We start from the raw sequence: 26,130 nt of genomic DNA, 5'->3' as shown, positions 1-26,130 counted from the left end.
CTTCACCAAACCTGGGTGGTATCATCAGGAGGGTCTCCTAAAGATATTCTGACAATTTGGTGCTGCTAGCTTAACAATTGTACCCCCCACCAAGGGGCAGGCCTAGATGTTTTCACTAAAAACTTGCTGTAGTGAGGATGTTGGAACCTGGAATAAAAGGTTTTGAAACTTGGACCGTTTCCCCACTCACCTTTTGTTGCGCACTACTCGGGCCAAGTAACGTGGGGTTCCGCAGCACTCCCCACTGCATCCATGGTGGCAACGCAGCCACCCTGATTCTGCTGCCCTCCTTCTCCCTAACCGCATGTCTTTTCTAACCTTGGAAGGAACTGCAGCTTTTACAAAACCCCGCACAGAGCGCGACGCCGTGGGGAAGTCCAGGGGCGACGCCGCGTTTCAGGTTCCCACCATTGGTAGTGATGTGGAGCCTTTTGCCCAATAAGGAAGTAGCTGGGGTTTTTTCCAATTCCTTGGAGGCTGGGCTGAGGGGAGGGGGCGGAGAGGGGGAGGCTACTTCCATTCAAACATTGCATGTCCACCCAACCGACTCCACAGGCACAGCCAGAGACGCTGCCCCAAGGAGGCACAAGCAGCCCTGTTTTCTAAAAGCACAGTACATATGCTTGGGCGGGCGGCTCTCCTTGCAGCCATTAATCATTTCATCCATCCGCGGCCCCTTCAATTGCTCTTCAGTGGTTGAGCTGCAGAGTTCGGCAGCACTTCCCTCAATCCAATCAGCCCCATTCAGGAGCTCCCTTTGATGCTATTTGTGCTGGAAGGACTTGCCTAGTTTGCCAGCTGCATGATTAATTGAGATGGGGGGGGGCTCGCTTTTGTTGGTGGGAGGGAGCCAGCCGCCCATGAAAGGTAGTAAGATCGACGTGTGTGTGACATGGATACGACCGGGGGGGGGGGGGGGATAAAAAAAGATCCCGCCCAGCAGCAGCAGCAGCCGCCAATCAGGATGGCCCCTGAGCTGAACACACGGAGTGAGGAATTCTGATGGCTGCTGACTGAGGATCGTTTGAGGGCCAGAAGCTGTGGTGGGGAACATGAACCCACGCCCAAAAGGTCCCGCAGCAAACCAACCCGGTGCGTATCTCCTTCTTTTTTGAAGTGGGGAAAAGCCCTTGGTTGTATCTACCCTGTTTCCCCGAATATAAAACATCACCTGAAAATAAGATGTAGTAGAGGCTTTGCTGAAGTGTGAAATATAAGGCATCCCCCAAAAGTAAGACGTAGCAAAGTTTTTGTTTGGAAGCATGCCCAACGAACAGAACACAGAAAAATAAGACATCCCCTGAAAATAAGACATAGCGCATCTTTGGAAACAAAAATTAATATAAGACACTGTCTTATTTTTGGGGAAACACGGTAGATTAAATTTTCAGTGGAAATTCGGCCTTTGTCTGACACTTTTGCCAATGGGAAACCATTCTAACTCTCCACATTCTATCCTAACCATAGCCTCTTGCCTGGAATACATGTTGCACATCAAAACAATCAGATGCTGTTGTACACCCATTTCTTTTAAAACCAACCATAGCCTTTCATGTATAGTTACAATCTTTGTTGCAATCTATGAATGCTCCAGAAGCATCGTACATTTGCAATACGATCTCAAGTGCCTCTTTCTTTTTTGAATCCAGCTTGAACATGGGGCATTTCTTGTTCCATATAACTATTTTTGCAAGATTTTGCATATCATTCTACTTGAGTTTGAGATTAATACAATAATTCAACAGTTGTTGCTGTGTCTGAAATCTCCTTTTTTAGGAATTGGAATGTAGATAACTGTTGCCAGTCTGTGGGCCATTGTCTTGCTTTCCGTATTTGTTGGCATACTTTTGTTAAGATTTTGATGGACCCCTAGATCCTTTTTGCATACCAAACTACCAACACTACTACCCCATCCTATTTTTATGCTTTTGATTTTTCCTACTTAACTGCAGAACTTTACATTTATCTCAGCTAAAATTCATCTTAGCCCAGTTTTCCAGCCTTTCAAGATCATCCTGTATCTGGGCTCTGTCTCCTACCAAATTTGCTACCCCTCCTAATTTAGTAACATCTGCAAATTTAATCAGCACCCCCCCCCTATTCCTTCATCCAAATAATTTACAAAAATGTTGAACAACACAAGTCCCTGAGGCACTCCATTTGTCACCCCTCAACAAGGGGATGAGGAACATTAACAAGCATTCAGATCCTCTGAAGATGCCAGCCACAGATGCAGGCGAAACATCAGGAGAGAATGCTGCTAGAACACGGCCATACAGCCCGGAAACCACACAGCACCCAAATTAACAAGCACTCTTTGGGTACAACCAATTACAGATTCACCTAATAGTAATAGGATCCAAATCACATTTTACCAATTTGTCAAAAAGAATATCATGGGGAACCTTATCAAAAGTCTTACTGACAGCTGCAGCCAGAATGTTGGTAGCTGCCAGATGGAAAACACCAGAGATACCAACCCTAGAGGAATGGGAACATAAAGTACAGGAAATGAAATCAATAGACATGATCACACAACGCTTAAAGAAAATGGAGTACTTTCAATCAACGAATGAGAGACATATATATATATTTGGTCTAACTGGGACAATTATATAATGAACACATATGATCTTTAAGATTTAAAAACGAAATGGGAAAGTATTGATCGAGTTAGGCTACAAAAAAAAAAAGAATGGGTGAAAAGTCAATCGATCTCTTCATGGTAACATAAAGATGGAACCTTTGTAAAAAGTAAGAATAAGGGTGAGAATACAGTGAAACGAGTTGCCAATATGTAATCAGAACTATGAAATGAGGGGTAATGGGGGGAAGTCTATTTTTTTTAAAAAAAACTGTTTTGATGGTGTGTGGTGTGGGCTGGTTTGGGAAGCGGGGCTTTGTGGTTTGTAGAATGGGACTGGAAATTTAGTGGAGTAAGTAGTTGGCGTGGATAGAGGACCTGGTTATGAATGGAGAGGGCAATGGGAGAGTGGCAAGGTCAAAGATGCAGGAATTACTGGGGGTGGACAACCCAATATTACAATTTTTTTTGAGTATGCATATATATGAAACGTTTAGTCGAAATACTGCTTACAAGTAAAGTTGAATGTTTTTCTTTTTTTTGTTTGTATGTGGATGTGACTGTGTGTATATGTGTCTTATGTTTCTGTATTACATTAAACCATATATTTAATAAATATATTATAAAAAAAAAAAGTCTTACTGAGGATAAACTATGTCCACAGCATTCCCCTGCTCCAACAGGATAATGATTTTCTCAAAAAAGGAGATAAGGTTGGTCCGACATGACTTGTTCTTGAGGAACATGTGCTGACTCTTAGTAATCACAGCCATCCTTTCTAAATGCTTAAAGACTCACTGACTGATGATTTGTTCTAAAACTTTTCCAAGTACAGATGTCAAACTGACAGGTTGGTCGTTACCCAAGTCTTCCTTTTTCCCCTTCTTGAAGATGGGGACAACATTTGCTTGCCTCCAGTCTCCCGGCATCTCATCTGTTCTCCAAGAACTTTCAAAAATAATTGACAGAGGCTCAGAAATTACATCTGTGAGTTCCTTTGGTACCCTTCGATGCAATTGATCTGTCCCTGAGGACTTAGTTTAATTAAAAGAAACTGGGCTTTTATGTACTATCCCTTTGCTGATCCTAGGCTGGAACTCACTTCCGTCTTCATGTGTTTTGTTTGTTTCTTACTTTCCACATAACAAGAGAGTTCTTTTTTTGTTGTTTTAAGCATCTCTCGCTAGCCTAAACTGAAACTGAGCTTTAGCTTTTCTCCCTTCAAGCACTGGTTAGTTTTTATATTTATCCTTTGTTATAAGGGATTCCTTCCCTTTCATAAACGAGTCTTTTTATTTCTCATATCTTTAGAAAGCTGTTCATAGAGTCACAATGGCCTCTTCAGGCTCCTTCTATTTTTCCTTCTCACTGGAATTGTTTGTGATTGCGCCTTCATTTTTTTTTTAAGAAACCCACACCACTCCCTTCTTAACCAAAGCATGTCTGACCATGAGATTCTACCCCACATAACTAAGTTTTTAAAGATTTGTTTTCCTAAAATCCAGACTATATATAGCTTTTCCCTTCCCCAAGATTGTAAGCTCCAAAATTACATGGTCACTACTACCCAGGATGTGCATTACTTTCACCTCAACCACCAGTTCTTCCCTGTCGGTGAGAATCAAGTCCAAAATAACAAGAACCCCACTGTTTCCCTCAGCTCTTTCTGGAAAATAAAGTCTTCAGCAAGACAAATCAGGAATGTATTGACCTTTCGTTTTTAGCAGAGACATCCGCATAACTGAAATCTCCCATGATCACTGTGTCCCTTTTCTCTGAGAACTGTATAATCTGCAGCATCTCATCCAAGTCCTATGCCTGCCATGGTGTTCTATAGTAGAGCCCCTCCATAGTATCACTATGATTTCTTACTCCATTTATTTTTATCCAAAGACTCTCAACTAAACATCCATGCTCACATTGACATATAATGCTACTCCTCCCTGCATCTTTATTTGTCTATTCCTTTTAAACAATTTGTACCCCTCAATCCCAATATTCCAATTGTGAGTGTCATCCCACCAAATTTCAATAATGCTTATTAGGTCATTGTCCCATTTCTGTATTAGAACTTCAAGTTCATCCAGTTTGTTTCCCATACTCTGCACATCAGTGTAAAGATATCAGAATCCATGGTTTATATGTCCTGAAGGTTTCATTTCTGTACTTACTTGTGAGTTACTATTTCCTCGCATGTGTGCCACTCCCTGCACATCTTTAGAGTTTTTACCTCCAGTTAATGACATCAAACTACACTTTGAATTTTTGTCTCACTCCCCCACAGGATTTAGTTTAAAATCCTTATCAGGTTTTCAAGGCTCTTACCAAATGCATTTTCCTACCTTTATGAGGTGCAAACCATCTCCCAATAGAAGAGTTTTATCTCAAAAACATAAGCTATGGTCCAAAAAGCCAAATCTTTCCTGGTGACACGATCTATCTAGCCAGCCATTTGTTTGCAGTATTCTTCTCTCCCTTCTTAAGCTATAGCCTTCGAGAGGAAAGAACTGACAGAAACACAACCAAGTTCTTTTCCTTTTAACCCAGACACTCCTAGTCTCTTTTAATATATTCTAAGCTGTGCCAGGCAGTATCATTTGTTCCCACAAGGATGAGCAAGAAATGATGTCATCTGTGGCCTTGATGAGTCTTTCTAGCATTTCTGCCACATCCTGAATGCATGCATTAAGTAGACAGCATGCCCCGCAAGCAGTGGCGTTCCTGCCTAGGGACAGGGGGTACCCTATGTCCCCGGGCGCCCCCCATTTGGTCACGTGGGGGGGCGCCAAGATTTCAGGGTCGTTTGTGTGTTTTTAAATGTTTTAAGTGTTTTTTCACGTTCCGGCCAGCAGGGGGCGCATTTTTAAGGCTATCCGCACCAAAATTTCAGGGTACCATCCGGAGACTGTCCTGATGATACCACCCAAATTTGGTGATGTTTGGTTCAGGGGCAGCAAAGTTATGGACCCCCAAAGGGGGTGCCCCCATCCTCATTATTTTCAATGGGAGCTAACCTGAGATGGGGGCTACGCATTTGAGGAACCATAACTTTGGTCCCCCTGAACATAACTTCACCAAACTTGGGTGGCATCATAAGAATAGTTAACAGATGATACCCTGAAATTTTGGTGTCACTAGCTTTAAAATACACCCCTTCCAGGCACCCCAAGAAATTTGCCCAAGATTCTTTGTTTTGCAGTCACTTTGCTCCATTGTAGCCAATGGGGAATTTCTGAGTGTGTAGGCAGGCTGCACATTTTTGAAGATAGAGGTGCCAGACTTTCAGGGTGGCTCAGGAGGCCCTCCTGGTAATAGCATCCAGTTTTGGAGACCTTTGCTTCTGGGGGTTCAATTTTATGGGCCCCCAAAAGGCTTATTTTGTTTCCCCGCTCCTGCACATGAAAGCCTGTGGGCTGAGTTCTCTCAGAACTCTCTCAACTCCCCCCACACACACACACACACACTCCAGAAGCAAAACTCACCAAGCTTGGATTCTATCAGTCAAGGCCTCTTGGAGCCACCTTGAAAGTCTGGCGCCTCTATCTTCAAAAATGTGCAGCCTGCCTCAGAAATTCCTCATTAGCTACAATAGAGCAAAGTCACTGCAAAACAAAGAATCTTGGGCAAATTTCTTGGGGTGCCTGGAAGGGATGTATTTTTAAAGCTAGTGACACCAAAATTTCAGGGTATCATCTGTTAACTATTCTTATGATGCCACCCAAGTTTGGTGAAGTTATGTTCAGGGGGACCAAAGTTATGGTCCCTCAAATGGGTAGCCCCCATCTCAGGTTAGCTCCCATTGAAAACAATGGGGATGGGGGCATTCCATTTGGGCGACCATACCTTTGCTGCCCCTGAACCAAACATTGCCAAACTTGGGTGGTATCATCAGGGAAATCTCTGGATGATGCTCTGAAATCATGGTGCCGCTAGCTTTAAAAATGCACTCCCTGCAGGCCGAAAAAACACCAAAAATACCCCCCCAAAACCCAAATACCTTTCATTCGCATTTGTTCATATTTGGGCAGGACATAATCGGACAATTTTTGTCTGAATGTGCCCAAATTTCCCCAGATTCCAGCTGAATCTGCTATTTGTTTCATCTGACTCTCCAACCCTCAAAAGTGATGCTGTTTCAGGGTGGGGGAGAATCCACCCCCAAACAGCATCGCTTTCAATTTTGTTTTAACCGGGAACCCCAGATTCTCCCTTTAAGGTAGATTTAAAAGAAGAATCTGAGCTCCCTAGTTTAAACACAATTGAAAGTGATGCTGTTTGGGGGTGGATTCCACTGGAGGTGTTTTGTGAGAGATGATGCTGACATTTGTTTGGTAAATATTTTGCTGGGGGTGATTTGTGAGAGATTTACATGCTTAATACCCACTTACACTGACTTGGAGTTGTTTCTCAGGCTAACAACCTACCTCATAGGGTTGTTGTGATTAGGAAATTAGGAAAAGAGTTGGTGGGGAGAGAGCCATGTATGTTTTGCTGGGAGTGGGAGGTGTTTTGTGAGCTGGTACAAAAAAAATCATTGTTTGGTCATTGTGGGGGAGGGTGGCTGCCCATACGCCTGGCGGGGGGGGGCGCCAAACTCAGGTTTTGTCCCCGGGCGCAAGTTTGCCTAGGTACGCCCCTGCCCGCAAGACAGCATGTCTGGTCGATGCACACCACTGTAGGGAATCGTCAATTACCAGCATACGCTTCCTCCTATACTGGAGAATAGAAGCTCGTCCACTCATCCACAAAGGATTAAGAAATTTCATTCAAGCTTTGGAGGGCTGGGGGAGTAGCCTTTGTTCCAATAGTGCAGAATCAGTTATCTATGGGGAGATCCTAGAAGTGGTTGCTTAGCAAGAGGCTCAGAATGTTTCCTGATTTTCCTGCCTCTGTGTGTTATGTCCTTCCATCTCTCCTCCTTGTGTGTTTGGTGCTCCTTGATTTCCTGACATGAAATTTTTTCCCTCCTCCTGTTGTCTTCTGTGCATTCTGTCGATGAACTCTTCGCCTTCTCTTATAAAATGGAGTGTGGACAAGCGTGCCTCAAGTCCCTGTATTTTTTCCTCCTGTACATGTGCTGCAACTGTAATTGCTGTTACCCTCAGATAAGAATACAAACATGCCACAGACATTTGCATGTCTCTGCCCCAACCCCCTCACCAGCCATATTGCTTTGATCCATTGTAGAAGTAGTTCAGTTTTTCTTGCACTCTCCTGAAAAACTGCCTCACAAGACTCCTACTTCAGCAACTCTCTTTTCTTCTCAAAGCCCAGCTCACTGTGGTCTGAATCTGTCATTTTTTATCTTTTCCAAGTAGTTCTTTAACATATTGTTTCCACCTTTTCTTTTTTCTGTCTTGCTCAGTTAATGTATTTCCATTTTGATATTTCAGCATGCTTAATTGAGCTTTAAATTTCCCCTTGATTTCTAAGATCTTGTCATCCATCAATGCTTTCATTTCTTTTGGCTACAGGCCATTTCTTTTATTTCTTTTATTTATTTATTGTTGCATTTTTTCTGTGAATTTTTCTGTGAATTTTTCTGTGAATTTTTCTGTGATAATATCTTTGATTTCAACTCCTAATTCTTCCAGTTCCCCATTCACTTGTTCTTAGGAATGCAAATCTGTTCTTTATATGGTCTTTAAACTCTTCAGAAATGTTGTTTAGATTGTATTTTGACACTATGAAAGTTTAGAGGTTTTTAGCTTCATTCTAATTTTCAGTATTAATAATTCATGGTCTGTACCACAATCAACTCCTGGTTTTGTTTTAGCCTTCAAAAATGAGCTTCTCCATTGTCTGCTTCCAATTATGCAATATATATTATTTCTGCGTTGGCTATCTGGTGATATTTACTGGTACAATCATCTTTTGGTTGCCTGAAATGTTTTTGCAATGAACAGAACATGTATTCTGTTATCATCACAGAATTCTATAAGTTACCTTTCTGCTTCATTTCATCCTATTACCCCATATTTTTGATAATATTTGATTCTTCTTAGTTCTCCAATTCTGCGATCCAGTCACCTACTATTAAGAGCACATCTTGTTTAGGTATGTGATTAATTTGTTCCTGGATATTTTCATTTAAGCTTTCAATTTCTTTTTCTTCAGCATCTGTAATTTGGGAGTAATTTAGTGCTACAGTTCTTAAATTTATACCCCGCAATGGCTAACTTTTAAGTACATTTCCCTCATGTATTTCATTAAAACAATTGTTATCACTGCCATATAAGCATTATGTTGGAAGAGCAGTAGACAGTAAAACAAGGTGAAGGTAAAGTCTACAGTATGTATGAGATTTCAAAATATCTGCATTAGAATTATAGTCCTGCAAGGTGACTTAGGACAAATGGCTATCCTTTTCTGGGTCAATTTTCTAGTCAGTTAAGAGGGAAAGTTACTATCTGTCAGTCCCTAGGTTGAATTGTGAGAGGCACTAGCCATCTGAAAAGCAACCTGACTTTTAAAAGGCAAAACAAATGCCAATAACCAAGCATCAGAGGGCACAATTCCAATAGATTCCAGCAATACAGATAGAGCAAAGTACTTAAAATATATGTCTTCCTTCTCTTCCAGGGTCTGACTTCTTTTGTTCTCACCAAAATCTACCCCCACCCCCTCCAAAGAAAATATAAATTGGGAGAATTTGCATAGCAACTAGGATATTATTCTGAGCAACATACTCAGTGGAGATTTTAAATTATTTGGCACTATAAAAGCAGTATAAAAAGGCGATTCTTCCACGGATACCTCATTAGACAGTGTAATATACAGGTTCTTCTCAGTCACAAATGCCCTAGATAATCACAGAGCAAACTACACTCTCAGCCTCAGTTCCCATCAGCAATAATGTACATGCAGCATTTTGAGCACTCAGAAATGTTCATGAAAGATTTTGATTATTGTCAGATACATGGTCAGATAAAAGTTGGGATAGAAAACTAAATAAAGCCTAGGATGGAAAAAGAGAATTAATGTGATTCATTTAGAAGAAAAACTAGCTGAAATTAAATTTAGTTTTGCATGATATTTTTAAAAATTGCTGGTCAAACATTATATTTTATTAGAATGTTGTGGGTTTTCCGGGTTGTATGGTCGTGTCCAGTAATATTTTCTCCCGATGTTTCACCTGCATCTGTGGCTGGCATCTTCAAAGGATCTGGTGGCAGTAAAGCAAGTGGAGTATATATACCTGTGAAACACCCAAGGTGGGAGAAAGAACCATTTGCATTTGCTAAAAGTGTTAAAGATGCAGTTTTGCAAGTGTAATTTGCATGTGTTCAGTGGAATTCCCCCATTTTAGCATTTGCATGTAAAACATAAGTTGCATAAAGGAATTTGAATAGTAGTTTGCCTGTGTATTTAGGTACTCATTTACAATCCATTTTATTGCTTACTGCAGAGACATCCTGAATTTGGGTGATGTTCATTTGGGTGGTGTTCATTCTAGTGTTTTTTACTGGTAGCCAAATTCTGTTCATTTTTGTAGTTTCTTCCTTCCTGTTGAAATTGTCCATGTGCTTGTGGATTTCAATGGCTTCTCTGTGTAGTCTGACGTAGTAGCTGTCAAAGTGGTCCAGAATGTCTGTGTTTTCAAATAACACTCTGTGTCCAGCTTGGTTTATAACACGTTCTGCTACCACTGATATTTCTGGCTGAATTAGTCTGCAGTGCCTTTCATGTTCTTTGATTCGTGTCTGAATGCTGCATTTCATGGTCCCTATGTAAACTTGTCCACAGCTGCATGGTATGCGATAAACTCCTGCAGAAAGAGGATCCCTCTTATCCTTTGCTAAACGTTGCATTTGTTGAATTTTCTTGGTAGGTCTGAAGATTGTTTGGAGGTTATGTTTCTTCATCAGTTTACTTATTCAATCAGTGATTCTTTGATGTATGGTAAAAACACCTTCCCTCTGGGTGGCTTCATTCCTGAGGTTTGTTCATGGTCTTGAAGCTCTTCTGATGCCTGTAGTAGAGTACCCATTGGCCTGTAGAGCCCAGTTTAGGTGATTCAGTTCATCTTAAAGAAAGTGGGGCTCGCAGATTCTTTTTGCACAATCTACCAGAGTTTTTATTGTGCTATGTTTTTGTCCTGTGTGATGACTGGAGTTTTTATGTATATATCTATCAGTGTGTGTAGGTTTTCTGTAGACCATGTGGCCCAATTGTTGGCTGGCTTTGCAGATGACTAAGACATCTAGAAATTGTAGTTTTTCCTCATTTTCTTTTTCCATAATAAATTGGATGTCTGGTTGGATATTGTTAATATGGTCCAGAAACTTGTTTATGTCTTCTTCTCCATGGTTCCAAATTCTGAACGTATCATCCACAAAATGGAACCACGTAGTGGGCTTTTTTGGTGCTGTTTCCAGGGCTTGTTTTTCAAAGTGTTCCATGTAAAAATTTGCTATTACAGGGCTAATGGGGCTACCCATGGCTACCCCATCTCTCTGTTCGTAGAACTCATTATCCACTGGCTGTGATGTCCTTAGGGAAAATCCAGTTGATGAGTGCAATGGTGTCTCATATGGGCACCTTTAGGTCCATTATTTCTGCAGAGCTCTGCCACATTTGCAGTGCAGCTGCACATGACTCGCTTTACAAAAACCACCAAGTTTCATGAAGATTGGGGCAGGGGGTTCAATTTTATGGTTGTCAAAGAGAGTGCCCCTATCTGTCTTCCATTGGAAACAATGGAGGAAAATTTGGGGGCCCGTGAAATTGGACCCCCGACACACAAACTTCACCAAGTTCAGGGGTTCTTGTAAAACCACCCCTCCCAGAGCCCTGCAAAGATTTTCCATATAGTTAAATTAGCCCCCCAAAATCAGATATTTGAAACCCCTCTCCCCCCTCCCCCAACCCCCCCCCCCATATTAATGTGGAAATTTGGGGGTGTTTTTTTATTTCCTGGAAATTTTCAGGCCTACTAAATTTGAATACTGGAAATACTGGAAAAAGCCTAGTACACATTCCACATCATAACTGAGATTTCGTTATGTTCAGTATATATGACTGTCCCACACTTCCTAGAATACTTAACAGGACTCTGATCAGGTCAAGGCTGATTGTTTAGCTATCTCTCCTTACGTAGATGAAGGAGGTGGGATGACCTGAGCTGATGTTCTGAGCAGGGATTATGGGAGATCAGAATCAAAGATATTCGAAGTGGGCTCTTGGTTTTCTAATTTTGCTAGTTAACTGAATGAAGCTTTCTTCAGAGGAAGGGGCAAACTTTGGACTTTCAGATCCTCAGGTGTGGAATGCTATTGATGTTGAGAGAAAGGAGAGTTGTGGGAAGGAAAATTCCTCCTGTGAGGATATCATGTCCCATTCTAGGGCTGGGCACAGATCATATCAGTCCAGAGAATCAAAAAGCAGGAAACCACATGAATAAATTTACTTCTTAAAGTTTTCAGCCCAACAGCGTATTTCATTCTTTGTTTGAAAAGCAGATTGTGATGCAGTGCAGGGAAATTACCTTTCAGCAACAACAAATGGAAACCCCACAGCATGCATAAAATCCCCTGTTTTTGCATACTTGAATCATTATATTCATATATAAAATATAAAACACATAGGAGCTGTTACTTTGTAAGATAGATTATCCCAGAAACAGCTCCAGCATATCTATTGAATAGTTACAGGACACAATCCTGTGGAAGTAAGGATGGAAGGATGGAAGGATGGAAGGATGGAAGGATGGAAGGAAGAAAGGAAGGAAGGAAGAAAGGAAGGAAGGAAGAAAGGAAGAAAGGAAGGAAGGAAGAAAGGAAGGAAGGAAGGAAGAAAGGAAGGAAGGAAGAAAGGAAGGAAGCACTCACTCTGTTTTTGTGCGCATTCACAGAAGCATACCGCACTGTTCCCCGGAAACCAGCAACATTACGAGGCTATTGAGAAAGAAAAAAAACAATTATAACCTGTTGAGAACTGGCAAAGTATCTTATGATGATTTTTTAATTATTGAGGGCCATAAACTATTTAATAAGCAGATGCGCTAGTTATGACTTAAGAGTTGTTCCACAGTGAATAAGCCAATCATAACTCAAAAACCAGTATCTACATGGAATTTAATGTTAATTAAAACAAAAGGCCCCAAAGGATGCTTATTCACCCTTGAGTTGACAGAACCCAGTAACAATTCTTCACCTGTGTATAAAATGGAAATGTACACTGGTTTATAGTATCTGAAATAGCCAAAATTGGACCTTTCTCTTCACAGGTGACAATAGAAACTGACTACAGCAAGGTTCTTTTTTCATATTGAGGAGATGCACACAGCCTCCTAAGATTTTTGGGATCTCAGTTTGTTTTGCACTATAAACCTTCCCCTCAGTTTCTAGGTGTTCTACATGTAGCAGGTGTATAGGCTTTGGGTTTGCTGTTGTGAGATAAGTTTTGTGGTGCATAAGGATATTATTGAGATCATTGAGGCTAGATTAAAATATAAACTAAGAAGATTTATTTATTTACAGGTTGGTTTTAAAGGAACAAAGCAGCACAGCAGCACAGGTCTCCTGGTAGATAAAGTAGAAACCTGGCTGAGGCACAAAAATTTAAACTGGGTGTGACCTCAGAGAGCAGTTAGACTTTTCCACAATACTTTTACAAACAGACTTTTACTGATTAGCCATTAGACTGGCTTCTCTCTCACAGACAGGATTCTACCCATACTAGCCTGCCCTTTCCCCAGAGTCAGGCAAAATTGAACAAGGTCTGCTCATCACCAGAGACAGGCCTAACAATTGAGTACTCTCTTCTCACCCAGAGACACACTTAAACTGCTCTGCCACACTACTAAGCAGAGCTACCCGTCACTGTCTGCTCTTTTTTCCTGAGCCAGAACTGAGATTCACTGCTTTCTTTCTGAGGCAGAACTTAACTTCCTTTTCTCCTGTGTTTCCTCCAACACCTCAGCCCCCTTCTCAAAAGTGATTTGATGATAGAGCAGCACTTGTTCATCTGAGTGGCTGATTTTTTCCTTCAGGGGCAGAACAGCCTTCTGTCCATCACACAGACCTTGACTTTTATCCAAGCTAATGCTTTTCAGTTCTTTCAGTTGCCTTACCTAGGGTCTTTTTCTAATGCCAATCCATGCATGCCGTTTCAACAGATTATCCTAATTTATGCTGGCAACATCCATTCTTTGTAAACTAAGTAACACATTAAACTTCTTATGTGTGCACCTAAATCATTTATTGCCTCCAGACTGTGAAAGTCTACACCAAGAAATCTGCTGGTCCTCTAGCTGTTGATCTTCTGTTAAAGTTATGCTATTCTGCAGAGGCGTGGGTAACTGAGGAATACTGTCTGTTTTGTGAGAGTGTAATGATGTTTCTATTTTGGGCTGTGTTCATGTATTTCTGCTGTTTAATACTGTTCTACTGGGCTGCTTTTTATTACTGATTGCTAATTAACGTGTTAGCTTTGATATTTTACTGCTATGAGTGCTTTGATATTTTACTGCTATGAGTGCTTTTTTAAGTAAAAGGGCACAGTAAAAATTTCCTTAAAATGTACCCTTGAAAATGTAAAGTGTGCTTCATAAATGGTAACCACCTAGACTGTATGGAAGAATCAGCTATGCTTTCTTATTATGTACAATAGAAAGGAGGTGTGCAATTAAAATAACAAACCAACAATATTGGTATACAACATGGCTAGCAGTCATAGACTGTATAATCTGTGAGTGTGCTAAGTCTACAGTACATACACTTAAAGGGCTGTGTCTCAGACGCCTCAGTACACCTTCAAGAGTATCTTTCAAACGGACATATAAGAACTAGTCAGCACTATTACAACTGCTTCCCTGGTCTCCTGAGGGATAGCTGTTAACTAAATATTGCAACCCCAACACCAGCTGGCCAGCTTCCAGATATGTTCTGGCTTTGAAAGTCTTCAAAGGCTCATGAGTACATGTGTTCATATTCATATTACAGTTCCAAATCTAAAGACAGAGCTTCCATTATACGTACTATCAATGTTGATCAGTAAGTCACATATAAGCTTGTTCTTACAACAAAAGTCTAAAACAGAATATATATACATGAGCAACAGAGAAATTATGTTCTAATACATCTAAAAACAAATACAGAATCAGACATAGAACAATTACCAAGTCAGACTTCATTTGTCTCTGCAAAACTTTCTCTTGCTGCAAAAATTTCCTTGGAACAAAAGAGCTCTGACAATCATTTGTAGGTCAGTTGTCAGCATACCTCTTTATGGGTGCTGGTAATTAAAGTGGTACAGTTCATTTAAAAAAGCGGAGGTTGGAATTAAGTCCCAGTGAGTATAAAGTATGCAGCCTGTGTATGCAGCTTCGATTCTTCTGCAAACTTTATACCCACTGGGACTTAATTCCAACCTGGACTTCTCGGCTTTTGTAATGAACTGTGCCAATGTAATTACCAGCACCCATAAAGAGGTGTGCTAACAACTAGCCTACAAATGATCGTCAGATCTCTCTTATCTCAAGGACATTTATTTATTTCTTTGTTTGTTTGTTTTTACTCCACCCATTCCCAAGGGGCTCTCTCACAAAACTCTCACAAAACACTCTCACAAAAACAGACAGCAATACACTCTCACAAAACAGACAGCAATACAACAGTATAAAAACTCCAATTAAAACAACAATAAAATCCCCAACAGTACAAGAGCACAATATTGTATTTTTACAGCAAGAGAAAATAAGTGAAATGGAAGCACAGCCTTTAGATTCAGAACTGTAATAAGAATGTTAATAGTAATATATATATTTACATTGTAGATTCCATGTACTCATGAGCCTTTGAAGTCTTTCGAAGCCAGAACAAATCCTGAAGTCGGCCAGCTTGTATTGGGTTTTCAATATTTAGTTAATAGCTATCCCTCAGGAGACCAGGGAAGCAATTGTAATAGTGTTGACTAGTTCTATTTATATCTGTATGAGAGAAGATTTTGAAAGTGAATTGTGGCATCACTGAGACACAGCCCCTTAAGTGTATATATTGTAGATTGGTAAATTCACATATTTTGTTCTTGCATAAGAAGCTAGACTTGAATACAACAATGGAAGGTAGGAGGGCTATTCTTAAATCAGAACAGTTCCCTAAATGAAACAAAATATTATGGGTGCCTGACACTTCTGCAGTGACTGTTGCAATTTAGATACAAATCCTTATAGGAACAAAGAGGATGGGAGTTTATGGAGGATTCCTTCTGGCTACAGGAGAAGTGCTGCAGGCAGTAAAGAGCATTCAGGGAAGCCAGGAGAAGACTGTGATAGCGTGGTAATTGCGTTTACTGTTACTTTGATAGTCCCTCATATGGCTGAACCCTAAGTTATGACAGCTTTTGAGCCGAGAAGATTCTTGGCTTATGCATCAACCATTGATTCATGTCCCAATCCTGAAAAGCAAAAATTATATCATGAAAAGCAAAACAAAAGCAAATGTAACTCTAAGCTCTAACAATAATTAAAGAAAGCAAGTAGAAAACAAAAGACCAAGAAGCATCGTGATGGCTCACTCACAACAGATGGCTGAGATGGTTACAAGCAGCAGAGGGGAAGCCAACGCATCAAACACAGTCTCAAAAAAGGAGCCCAAAAGAACTGTAAAAAAAAGAGAAACCCAAAGAAAACCATGATAATAAAAATGCAAAATGGACTGAAACGAAAACAGAAATGAATTTAAAATCAGGTAAATGTTGTTGTTTTTTGCCTTCCCACGAAGCGTGAACTCTTCTGCTTGAGGAGTCTAAAGCTCAGAAACTTTTTAGACATGGTGATGCACAGTAGTTTAGATTGTGGAGCCTAATATATGGGAGGAGGGAGACAGGTGATTCTTCTTTGGGGTATAGAGGGTTAGAGTGGATGCCCTGGAATTCCTACCACAATGAATGAAACTCAGTCACTGTTGCTGTCCTCCCAGTGACATCCATCAGATTTGTCGGCATCAGTTTTTGTTTTCTATTGTGTGCCATGTCATTGGTTATGTCACCACATCTAATTATGCTGTCATTGTCTTTATGAGCCCAGGATGGGCAGTTTTTTGTATGCTCCGGAGATGCTATTCAATAAGCTTCCAATGCTAATTAGTTATCAACAACAGCCTTTATTTTCTGGAATCTGTCCCTATCAAATCTCTGTCCCTATCACACATACAATGTATACACACAACCTGGTCCTAGGAATTAAGTTTCACATAACATAAGTAGAGCACTAACATGATCACTAAGGTGCCATCTAATGCACAGCCTGCTGTATGCTGCAGGAAGTGAGATTCATTTTGAACAGAGACGTGCCCTAAATAGGTTTCTGGAGAAGCAGCACCTAAATTTTCTAAATAAAAAATAATAAATGGATTCTAGGACATTTTCTAGTATCCCCTTATCCCAAAGGTGAAAAACCCATTCTGCCTTCAAACCATGTAACCATAACAGAAGACCTCACTGATAAATCCTTACAATGTCTCATCGATTTTGGGGCGGTCATCTCCTAACCACTAAAATTCAGAACCCCATTTCCTCGCTGTTCCTGGCATAGTCACCTATCAGGAAAGCAAATGTTGCTGAACATGATTGTGCTGGACCCATGTTGTAGTGAATACATAACTACATATGTTATATGATTAAACATTGTGTGAAACATTACATTTTTAAAAATCTTATAGTCAGATCATCATCACATTTGATTTAGAAGCCAATGAAGTTGAAGGTTATTTCAGAGTAAGTAAACACAACATACAGAAGGCGAAGCCCAGCATTCTGAGCTGTGTAATAGTGAAGGAGAGGCAGAAAATGATCCTATGAGCAAGAATAATATTATTTCAAGTATGCATGTATTACAAGGCTGTCCCTATTTACATCTGCAGAATGTCTACAATATGATATTCAAAGTACTGGGCCCATTTTGCCAGGTGATCCAACCCCTTTATAAATCATCAGCTTCCCTAATGAAGGCAGTGTTATCTTGCAGTAAGAGCGTCACCATCCCAATGCATTGGGCCAGTTCAAATAAAATCCAGGAGAGAAATGTGATTTGAATTGTGGAATAACTCTGTTCTTGGAATAACTTGAAAATATTGTCTTTGTCTTTCCTTAGGTCCTTTCCCACATATCCACTAAAATGTAACAGGTCTACCAGGGCTTTGTATTAAGTCTTGTACTTCGAGAGATCAACACTGCCACAACATTGTGTATAATCAGACTATCTAATTGGTTTGTCCAAGTCCCAAAGCAAGGGAGTAAGAAACACATAACTCAGACAACTATGTTGGTAAAGTATTCCTGCTCCAAAAGATTTTTCTAATGTTATTTTCCTTATGTTTGCTCCCATTTTAGGAAATACCTATATGAACAACTACTTTCTTTTTGCCTGATCCAGACAGAAAACTATGTTAATAAAATACACTATATTTTAGCTTAATTTTTTCCCTGCAACCTTTAACCTAGGTTAATCAAAGCTGATTAAGCATGTCCTTGTTTAATTTGCTGCTTCTACCACATACTTACACAGCAACAATCCTGCACTTACCCATACATACAATATTCCTCACTCAGGCATTGCAAACTACTGCAGTGCGGTTTGAATCACAGAAAGACAGAGCTCTAATCAATGGGCTCAGGCTGAATCAGCAACAACAACAGCATGCAAAGCACAATAATGCCTTCCTAGTTCATGCAAACAGGAGATGCTTGTCGTGATACAAACACGGCTTTTCCTTTGCTGCTGTGTGGCCTGTAATGATTGCGCAGCATTTTCAACAGAGAGCTGCAAGGGGCAAGTATAACAATAGCCCAAGACTTTATGTATTCATGAAAGAATATAGAAGTTAGTTCTCAAACTGAACATCACCCTGTGTACAGCAAGAAAAAAATTACAAATGATGGGCCATTCAATTACTGGCAGCAGTAAAATGGTTTCTGTATACACATGTCTTTTTGACAATACTACTGAAAGCCTAATAGGGTGACATGAAACATTACTAAAGTTGTCCAGGACAATAAGCATTCTAAAAACCTTCCAAGCCAAGAGTTCACATAGAAGATTGTTTAATATTAATGATTGCTTAATGCTTACTATATCAGAATTTCTTGGTGTAGAGATAGCAAGCTAGCAAAATAGCAAAAGATGGCAAGTTCCTGACACATAGAGCTCTTCAGCAAGCCAAATGACATTCTTCATTTGGTAATATAACCATGCCAGTTACCAGCATAATACAGCTGCTTGTTTGAACTAGTTCCTCTATAAAGTCACATATTTGTGATTACCTTTTGCAGCCCACTGCTACAGGAACAATATCCTTTCTAGAAGGCATCACAGCTCAAAACTGTGTCGACCGGTAATTATAGAGCGAGATGATGGCAGAATGCAGTACACACAAAGGGCCAATCAAAGAACAATAGTTACAGGTAAACTCCCTGTTCACTTGAAAAGTTCTGGATCTAGCTGATCTCATCTGATTTGGACACCTAAAGTGTCATGTTCCAGGAACATTAAATGACCACGTGGTTTGCATTACAAATCTTTAACATGGATAAATACTGCTCTAATTTACATGTGAATGCCATTTCTTTAGAGAAAGGGTTCTAGACAAAGAATCATCCAGTAATTGCTTCAAAAAGTTGCTGTGGGATTTTGAAGATTACCCAGTTTACTATGGCACACGCAGCCGCCTACTTCATCATCCATGTAAAGTGAACTGAAGCAGGACCATACAAGCTGGCTGAGTTCCCTGTTTCTTTTTGCCCCAGTGACTTTCCTTTTCTACTTGCCCTTCCTTTTAAGAGGCTTCTGCTTCTCTCTTGAATTCATGATTCCCTGTGAACAGAAGTGGTCACACCATACTTCAGGTGAACCTTAAGTAGTCAGCTCCGGGAGAAAAGGTTTTCCTTACTGTTTGCAATCAAAACAAGCACTCCCCCCCCTTTTTTTTTTCATCATTGCAACTGTGCAATTACTAGCACAAAATGAAAAGGAACCATGTTTTTATTTTATTAGATTTCTCCCCCGTTTGTTCATTTTATTTGTTTGTTTCATTCAACTTATATCCCGCCCTCCTTGACCGGTCGGGCTCAGAGCGGTGTACAAGCATACTTAAAAATAGTTTAATTGATGCATAAAATAGCACTAAACTCACATATCACCAAAACACAAGATGGCAAGCACAGATGAAGCCTATGAGGACTACCCAAGCCCAGCTTGAACAAAAACTTCATTTAGGACTGTGCAAGCATGGGCAGAGTTGACAGGGGAAATTGCAGAACGACAATGAATTGGTGGTTTATTGTTGTTGTAGGAAGGCTAGTAGATGGTATTGGGACACACAAGTGGCCTCAACCAAAGGCCCGGTGGAACATCTCTGTCTTACAGGCCCTGCAGAACTCTTTAAAATCCCACAGAGAATTATGGCCTCACAATACTCTTCTTTTTCTTTTTCTCTCCTCTTTTTATTAGATTTCTCCCCCGTTTCCTATCTAATACTTCCTGAGTGCTCGTCTTCAGGTGAAATTTCATTGTTGGGCTCCAAATTACAGTTGCTGGATAGTGTATTTTCTAGTTACTTCCTCCCCTGATTAGAAGGTGTTTAAAATTCTTGGGAGTCTATCAGAGAGAAGCTCTGTGCTATTCCACCCAAGATATTAAAGAACAACTATATTAGAGTCTGCCCCCCATCCCCATCCATCTAATGGAACACAGCTGACTCAGAAATATCACTTGAAGCAAGGAAAGAAATTTAAAGTGACAATAGCTCTGGGAAGCTTCAAAAACACTGTAAATCAAATAGATAGCAGACAAGGTCTGAAAAAAAGATTAAACAGGTCAAACTACACCCCATGTTTATCTAAATATAATATATGTCATAAAAATAAAGGTGGAAATGGCCACAGATTTAATACACATGATTTCGCACAAAACATTCTCAAATGTTTAAAGAAAGCTGGTCTAAGAAAACTACCTCTACACCTAGGTTACCTACCCTCCTCCTACCCTTAAAAAAGGACTCAAGTAAAGCTTTCAGAACAAAGACAATTTAAACAGCATTGCCTCAAAACACTGAGCTACAAAGAAAGACATGTATGTGGAAATATATTATGATTTCAAAAGAAATACATTCTCTCACAAGAAGGATCCACAATGTTAAATGTTCATCTCAATTAAGGTTCATGCCCAGCCAGCAGCTACCAATAATGCAACTGTAAATTAACAGGGTTTAAAATCCCATTACCTAAATGGTAGCAGAATTGGAAAAGGCATCACTTACAGGCCGAACTTCACCGTTGGTATTGGTATACTGCCGAGCCAGACCGAAGTCTAACATATAGCATTTCCTATAGGTCGAGGGCAGGCGTCCCATAGCAAAGTTGGACTATACAAAAACAACAAAAGATTTTTAAAAGTTAGTAAGTCAGAACTAATTCACTTATTATAAGAAACTCCCAATTTTGTGCCCTGTTCCAGTTACCAATATTATCACACTTATATCAGTCATTTCCTCCAAGGACTTTTGAGACTACAGTGAAATTAATCTGTCAATCCACCCCCTTTTTATAAATCGAAACTGTTTAAATAATGACAGCAAATTTAAAATGGTACAGTTCCCACCAGTGGCATACCGGGCCTAAATGGCACCTGGGGGCATGACCATTCCCTCCCCCCCGGCCTGGCTCCCCACACCCCACTTACGAGAGCCAGCAGGGAGGGCGAGGAGGATGGGGCTCAGGGGCAGCTTGGATGGGCGCTGTGGTGGCAGGTTGACTCTTGGGCTCCTGGGTCGGCCTGTTGCCGCAGTGCCCACCTGGGCCACCCATCACCAGCCCTGGGCTCCTTGCATGCCAGCTGACAGAGGCCCGGAGCGCCATGTCGAGGGTGGCAGGACCCGGCTCCCTGCCACCTCCCTCGGCCTCCCTGGGGGGGGGTGCAGGATGCTGAGGGTAACCTGCGTGGCCACAGCAAGCAGCTTGACAGGCGAGTGGTGCTCTGGTGCAGGGGAGCCGCCAGGCACCAGCCGGGTCGCTGCGCCACGGGAGAGGGCGAGTATGGGAACCTGGTGCCACCCCCACTTGACGAAAAGGCGTGTGCCCGGGGACATGGGATATCCCATGTCCCCATGGGCAGTATGCCCCTGGTTCCCACAGTTTACACTAGCTGAGACCTTGCCTATTGCTTTTTCTTATTCCATCCCATCATCCTTCCTGAGAAGTTCTGTTTTCATTACTTCATTACATTAGATTTTCAGCATTCTTTACAATCTTACAATAGTTAATACAATCTTTACAATCTTACAATAGAAGCCTAGAACAGCTTCTCTCTTTCTCTGAGAAAGGGGCAAAATTCCTGTTATCCAAAGCACAAAATTCCCATATCCAAATTCCAGACAGCTAACTTGCTTTCAGACTTGCTTTGTTGCTGGTAATGTTAAAAGACAACATATTAAACTAGATTTAAAAAACAGTTTCAAAAATACCACTCATTAGTTCTCAGATTATCTCTAACAGACATGGATATGGAAATATATTATGATTTCAAAAGAAATACATTATTTCACAACAAGAAGGATCCACAAGTTAAATGTTCGTCTCAGTGCCAGCCCAACCAGCAGTTACCAATAATGCAACTGTAAATTAACAGAATAATAGTGTTTAAAATCCCATTACCTATATGGTAGCAGGACTGGACAGTCTTGCCCACAGGATCAAAACCAAGGCACTATTTTAAAGATAGTTCCAATTTTTATTCTCCACTGTATCTTCCAAAACGGAGCAATATCCATTTCAATATTCTACATGGGAAGAGATCAAGCTTCCATTCAAAGTGGGAGGTCAGATTTTTGCTAGGAAAGGTGATTAGAGAGCCTGTGGAAGCTCCCTAGACGGGAGAACCCATGGCTCAAAAAGGAGCTTCTGTCTTTCTTGGCTGGCTTGCAATATGGCATCACTAGTAGTGAGATGACACCAACAACAGGGGGCATTTCCCCACTCTCGTTGATCCCCCCCTATGCCGCGCGCTGCTCTCAGCGCGCAGCATCACTGGTGCGTGCCCAGGCGTCCCCACGACGCAGAGCGCGGGGTCATCAAAAGGCGCCCTTTGCAAGAGCGCCAGGGATGCCACGCGCTGAGGGGGGTGCGACAGCGGCAGTGTAGGGGCGGCTGCGCTGTCGCCGCCCCTCTCGTGGGGAGTGCTGGGGGACCCCGCGCTACTCTCCTCAAGTATCATGGGGCTTAAGGTAAGTGGGGAAAGGCCCAGGGAAAGCAACCCGTTAGAAACTTACAGGCTTGATGTCCCGATGCAGGAATCCCACTGAGTGAATGGCTTCTATGGATTCTAGAATCTGCTTGCCTAATCGAAGGGTTGTGCTCAGTGTAAAGGTTCCCCGCGGCTGGCTTCTTCTGAGGTCTGCTAGATTCCGGCCCTGAAACAGATGCATATTGGCTTTACCATACTAATATTTAGGCAGACACGATACAGTTGCTCCACTTAACCCATAGCTGAAGGGATGTCCTGCCTTCTGCTGTTAACTGGCATTGTTAGTGATCCAAATGTTCATGTGCTCAGTAGGGATGAGCTATGGCTAGATAAATTGGGGAAAATCAAGGCAAACAAATAAGACTCATTTAAGAGGAGGGTTGCCAAATCCAAGTTTGAAAATACCTGGAGATTTGAGGGTGGAGCCTGGGACAGTGGAGTTTAGGGGAAACAGGGGGCCACTACCCACTTACCTCACTAAACTGCAATGCCGCTGCGACCCCGCAATGAAAAGCCTCCGTGGCTTCTGACCACGGAGACATTTGTTCCCCACACGTTTGCAATTCTTGAAATAACGCGGGCAGCAAAGAGCGGGAGTTCCGTTGCAATGAGGGGAATGGAGCGCTCCGATTGGCCGTCGAACATGTGCGTCATGAGTTCACGAGAAAGTGGCTGACCAGCCGAGGGCGGTAGTCTCCAGTGTGATTGGCTGGGAAGAGGTTGTTTTATGATAAGGTTTGCACGAGCAGTGAGTCTGCGAGCGATCATCAAAGAAGCGCTAACAGCCCACTCTATTAAGAACGATCGGCACATGCTGGCGTCAGCAGTAAATCGTTGGCTGCGCTTTCTGTGGGGGGCACGTCATCAGCAGATGTTTGGAAGTGAAAGCAGAAGCCAGCTTCATATATATACGCCTCTTGTACTTCCTCGATTAAACTCGGCATGCCGACATTTTCCATTTGCTGCGGCACGGGCTTTGGGCGAACAAATTGAGACGATGAAGGCGTTGACTTCGACTGGATGTCGGCATTGCGATGTCTACGATCATCACTCTGTACCCCGCACTTTTAGAAGCAGGGGACACCCACTTAACAAGATGGCGCTCCCTGTTCCCTGATTGGCGTGAGCTGCGCGTCACAAGGCCGAATCAGCGTAGCATAAACAGACGAGGTTCCCCGCAACCCAGCGGCACCCGGTTTTCAAAGTTGCTCTTTTTAGCAAAGCTAATTTGCCGCGCAGCCAGGAGGCGGGAGAGAGGTAAATCCCTGGCAGCCGCGCAGTGAGCGCCAGAGATGTGGGGAGCGTCCAGGACCCCCGTGGCTTTTAAAGAGGTGACCCCGCGGCTTATGGTGAGTGGATAGTGACCCAGGGATGTTGGCAGGGTATAATGCCATGCAATCTACCTTCCAAAGTAGCCATTTTCTCCAAGAAAAGTGGAATAAATGTTCTACATAAATAATAAACAAACAAATGTATGATTTAAGTGGTCTGTAAATTAGCTGTAATTCTAGGAGATGTGAAGTCCCCGCCTGGAGTTTGACAACCAATTAGGACAGAAGGGCTGATTTTCAAGGAATGGCTGGAGGAGTGTTTTCTGCATTCATGCAAGAGATCTTTATGGAAGCATACAAAGCGTGGAAGGAAGAATCACATCTCCAAATGCTTGAGAACACACCTCCAAGAAGCATGTGGGCCCGGCTCCACAGTACATACCTACAGTGTATTTGGAGATGTACATTTCTACTTTGCTACGTATCCTTTCTGTAAAAATCGCTGATACATATGTACCAAACATGCCACTGTAAATTGTGTGTTGCCCCAAGACAGCTAAACTGTGGCTTCTGGGTTATCTTTAAAAATACTTGGCTAAGGGTTTGAACATCCAACAACGAACCCTTAGCCAATTATTGTGCAGGACGCACAGGGACCAAAGCCCTGTACGTCCTGCACTCCCATTGGCCATTGCCACCCATGGAGCAGCTGCTCCATGGCCTGACAAAGGCTGTTCCACCCCCTCCTATCGCCAATCGTGCCAGGCCAGTAAGAATGCCCCCGTCCCCTCCCACCCACCCCCAAGTCAAGTCAGGACACAGAGGGCCCGGCAAGAGCAGCCCCCCCCACCCCCTCCTGCCCCAAAACTCACTTTGCCACCCTCTGCCTCCCTTAGCCACAACTTTCAACCCTCCCCCACCAACACTCACTTTGCTGCTTTCCCCCACCCCTAGCCACACCCTTAGCCTCAACCCACTGCAACACTTACCTTGCCCCCTCCCCTCACCGAAGCACGCTTCTCCACCCTCCCTGTATCTTCACCTTCCTACCTACCCAAGTCACACCTCTCCCACCCCAAGCCAGACTCAGGTAAGTGGCGTGACGCTAGGAAGGGTGGGGTGGGTGCCGCTACAGTCCCAATGATTCCCATTGCAAGAGGAGATGCTTCCTCTTCGACCCTTTGCTAGGGACCATTGCATCTCCCCCACAATGAACTTTGCTGCTAGTTGGAACATAATTATCAGGGCGAAATTAGATGTGATAAGGAGAAAGCCATAAATGGATCTCCCAGTGAATGAAACTCCCAAAGAGTTAATAGAAGCCATAGTTTCAACCACCACCACCACCCCATAGAGCAGGGCTATGACACAAGGTGATAGCTCAGGGCTCTGACATAGGCAGAGTGGTGATTCTGCATCCATATGCCATTTTCCTAGTGCAAATCACCCCATCAGAGCTGTTTTTTGCTCTTTGGATGAAAGGATACAAGTAATTTAAATTGAGAAGCATGGAGAATTTTGTTTTAAATATCTCCATTCTGGCATGAGTCACAGAATGTACATGGTCTGTATTAACACTGTTCTCACATTAAGTATATTCCCAGCTGACGCATTCCAATATAAAAAAACACCATTCTTCACACCACTAGTGAAGAAATTGTGGCCTGCAGTGCCAAAGAGTATTGTGGGTTTTTTAAAATTTCTTTTGAAAAACTGTGATCAGCTGCCTTAGAAACTGAAGACAGAAGAGAGATGAAAAGCTATGCTAGTAGCCATGTATTTTTGCTTATCATATTCCCCTTCTGTCCAGTCATTTATGGCCTCTGTCTTGAACATCAGAATAGAGACTGTGACTATTTCATTGCCCAAACTCAATCAAACCTTGACCCTTCGGTTCAACTTCCCACAAAGGAGCAGTAGCAACAAATTAGTGACAAATGCAATTATTTTGAGAAACCATTCCTTTTATCTGTCATCCAATATGCACAACCTCTAATGTTAATTTTTCAAAAAAGCTTTGGTTTTCCACAGCCATT

At 41.9% G+C, this 26,130-nt stretch overlaps 1 protein-coding gene across 2 annotated transcripts in view; it reads right to left on the bottom strand.

Moving 5' to 3' along the window:
• Positions 1-26,130, bottom strand: part of TTBK1 (tau tubulin kinase 1) — a 133,932-nt gene that overhangs the window by 61,517 nt on the left and 46,285 nt on the right. Inside the window, exons 5-7 of one of the 2 annotated variants that reach the window (XM_048482559.1) lie at positions 22,849-22,989; positions 20,842-20,946; positions 12,415-12,480 (exon numbers count right to left, since the gene is read on the bottom strand). In XM_048482559.1, the coding sequence (XP_048338516.1) occupies positions 12,415-12,480; positions 20,842-20,946; positions 22,849-22,989 (312 nt within the window). Of the gene's footprint in view, positions 1-12,414; positions 12,481-16,106; positions 16,176-20,841; positions 20,947-22,848; positions 22,990-26,130 lie in introns of those variants that run through there. The other variant, XM_048482568.1, reaches the window with a different exon arrangement.

This window comes from Sphaerodactylus townsendi, linkage group LG01 (assembly GCF_021028975.2).
Source record: "Sphaerodactylus townsendi isolate TG3544 linkage group LG01, MPM_Stown_v2.3, whole genome shotgun sequence".
NCBI classification, from domain to species: Eukaryota; Metazoa; Chordata; class Lepidosauria; order Squamata; family Sphaerodactylidae; genus Sphaerodactylus; species Sphaerodactylus townsendi.
The sequence above is the reverse complement of the archived record's forward strand: the minus strand, read 5'-3'. Positions and strand labels throughout refer to the sequence as shown.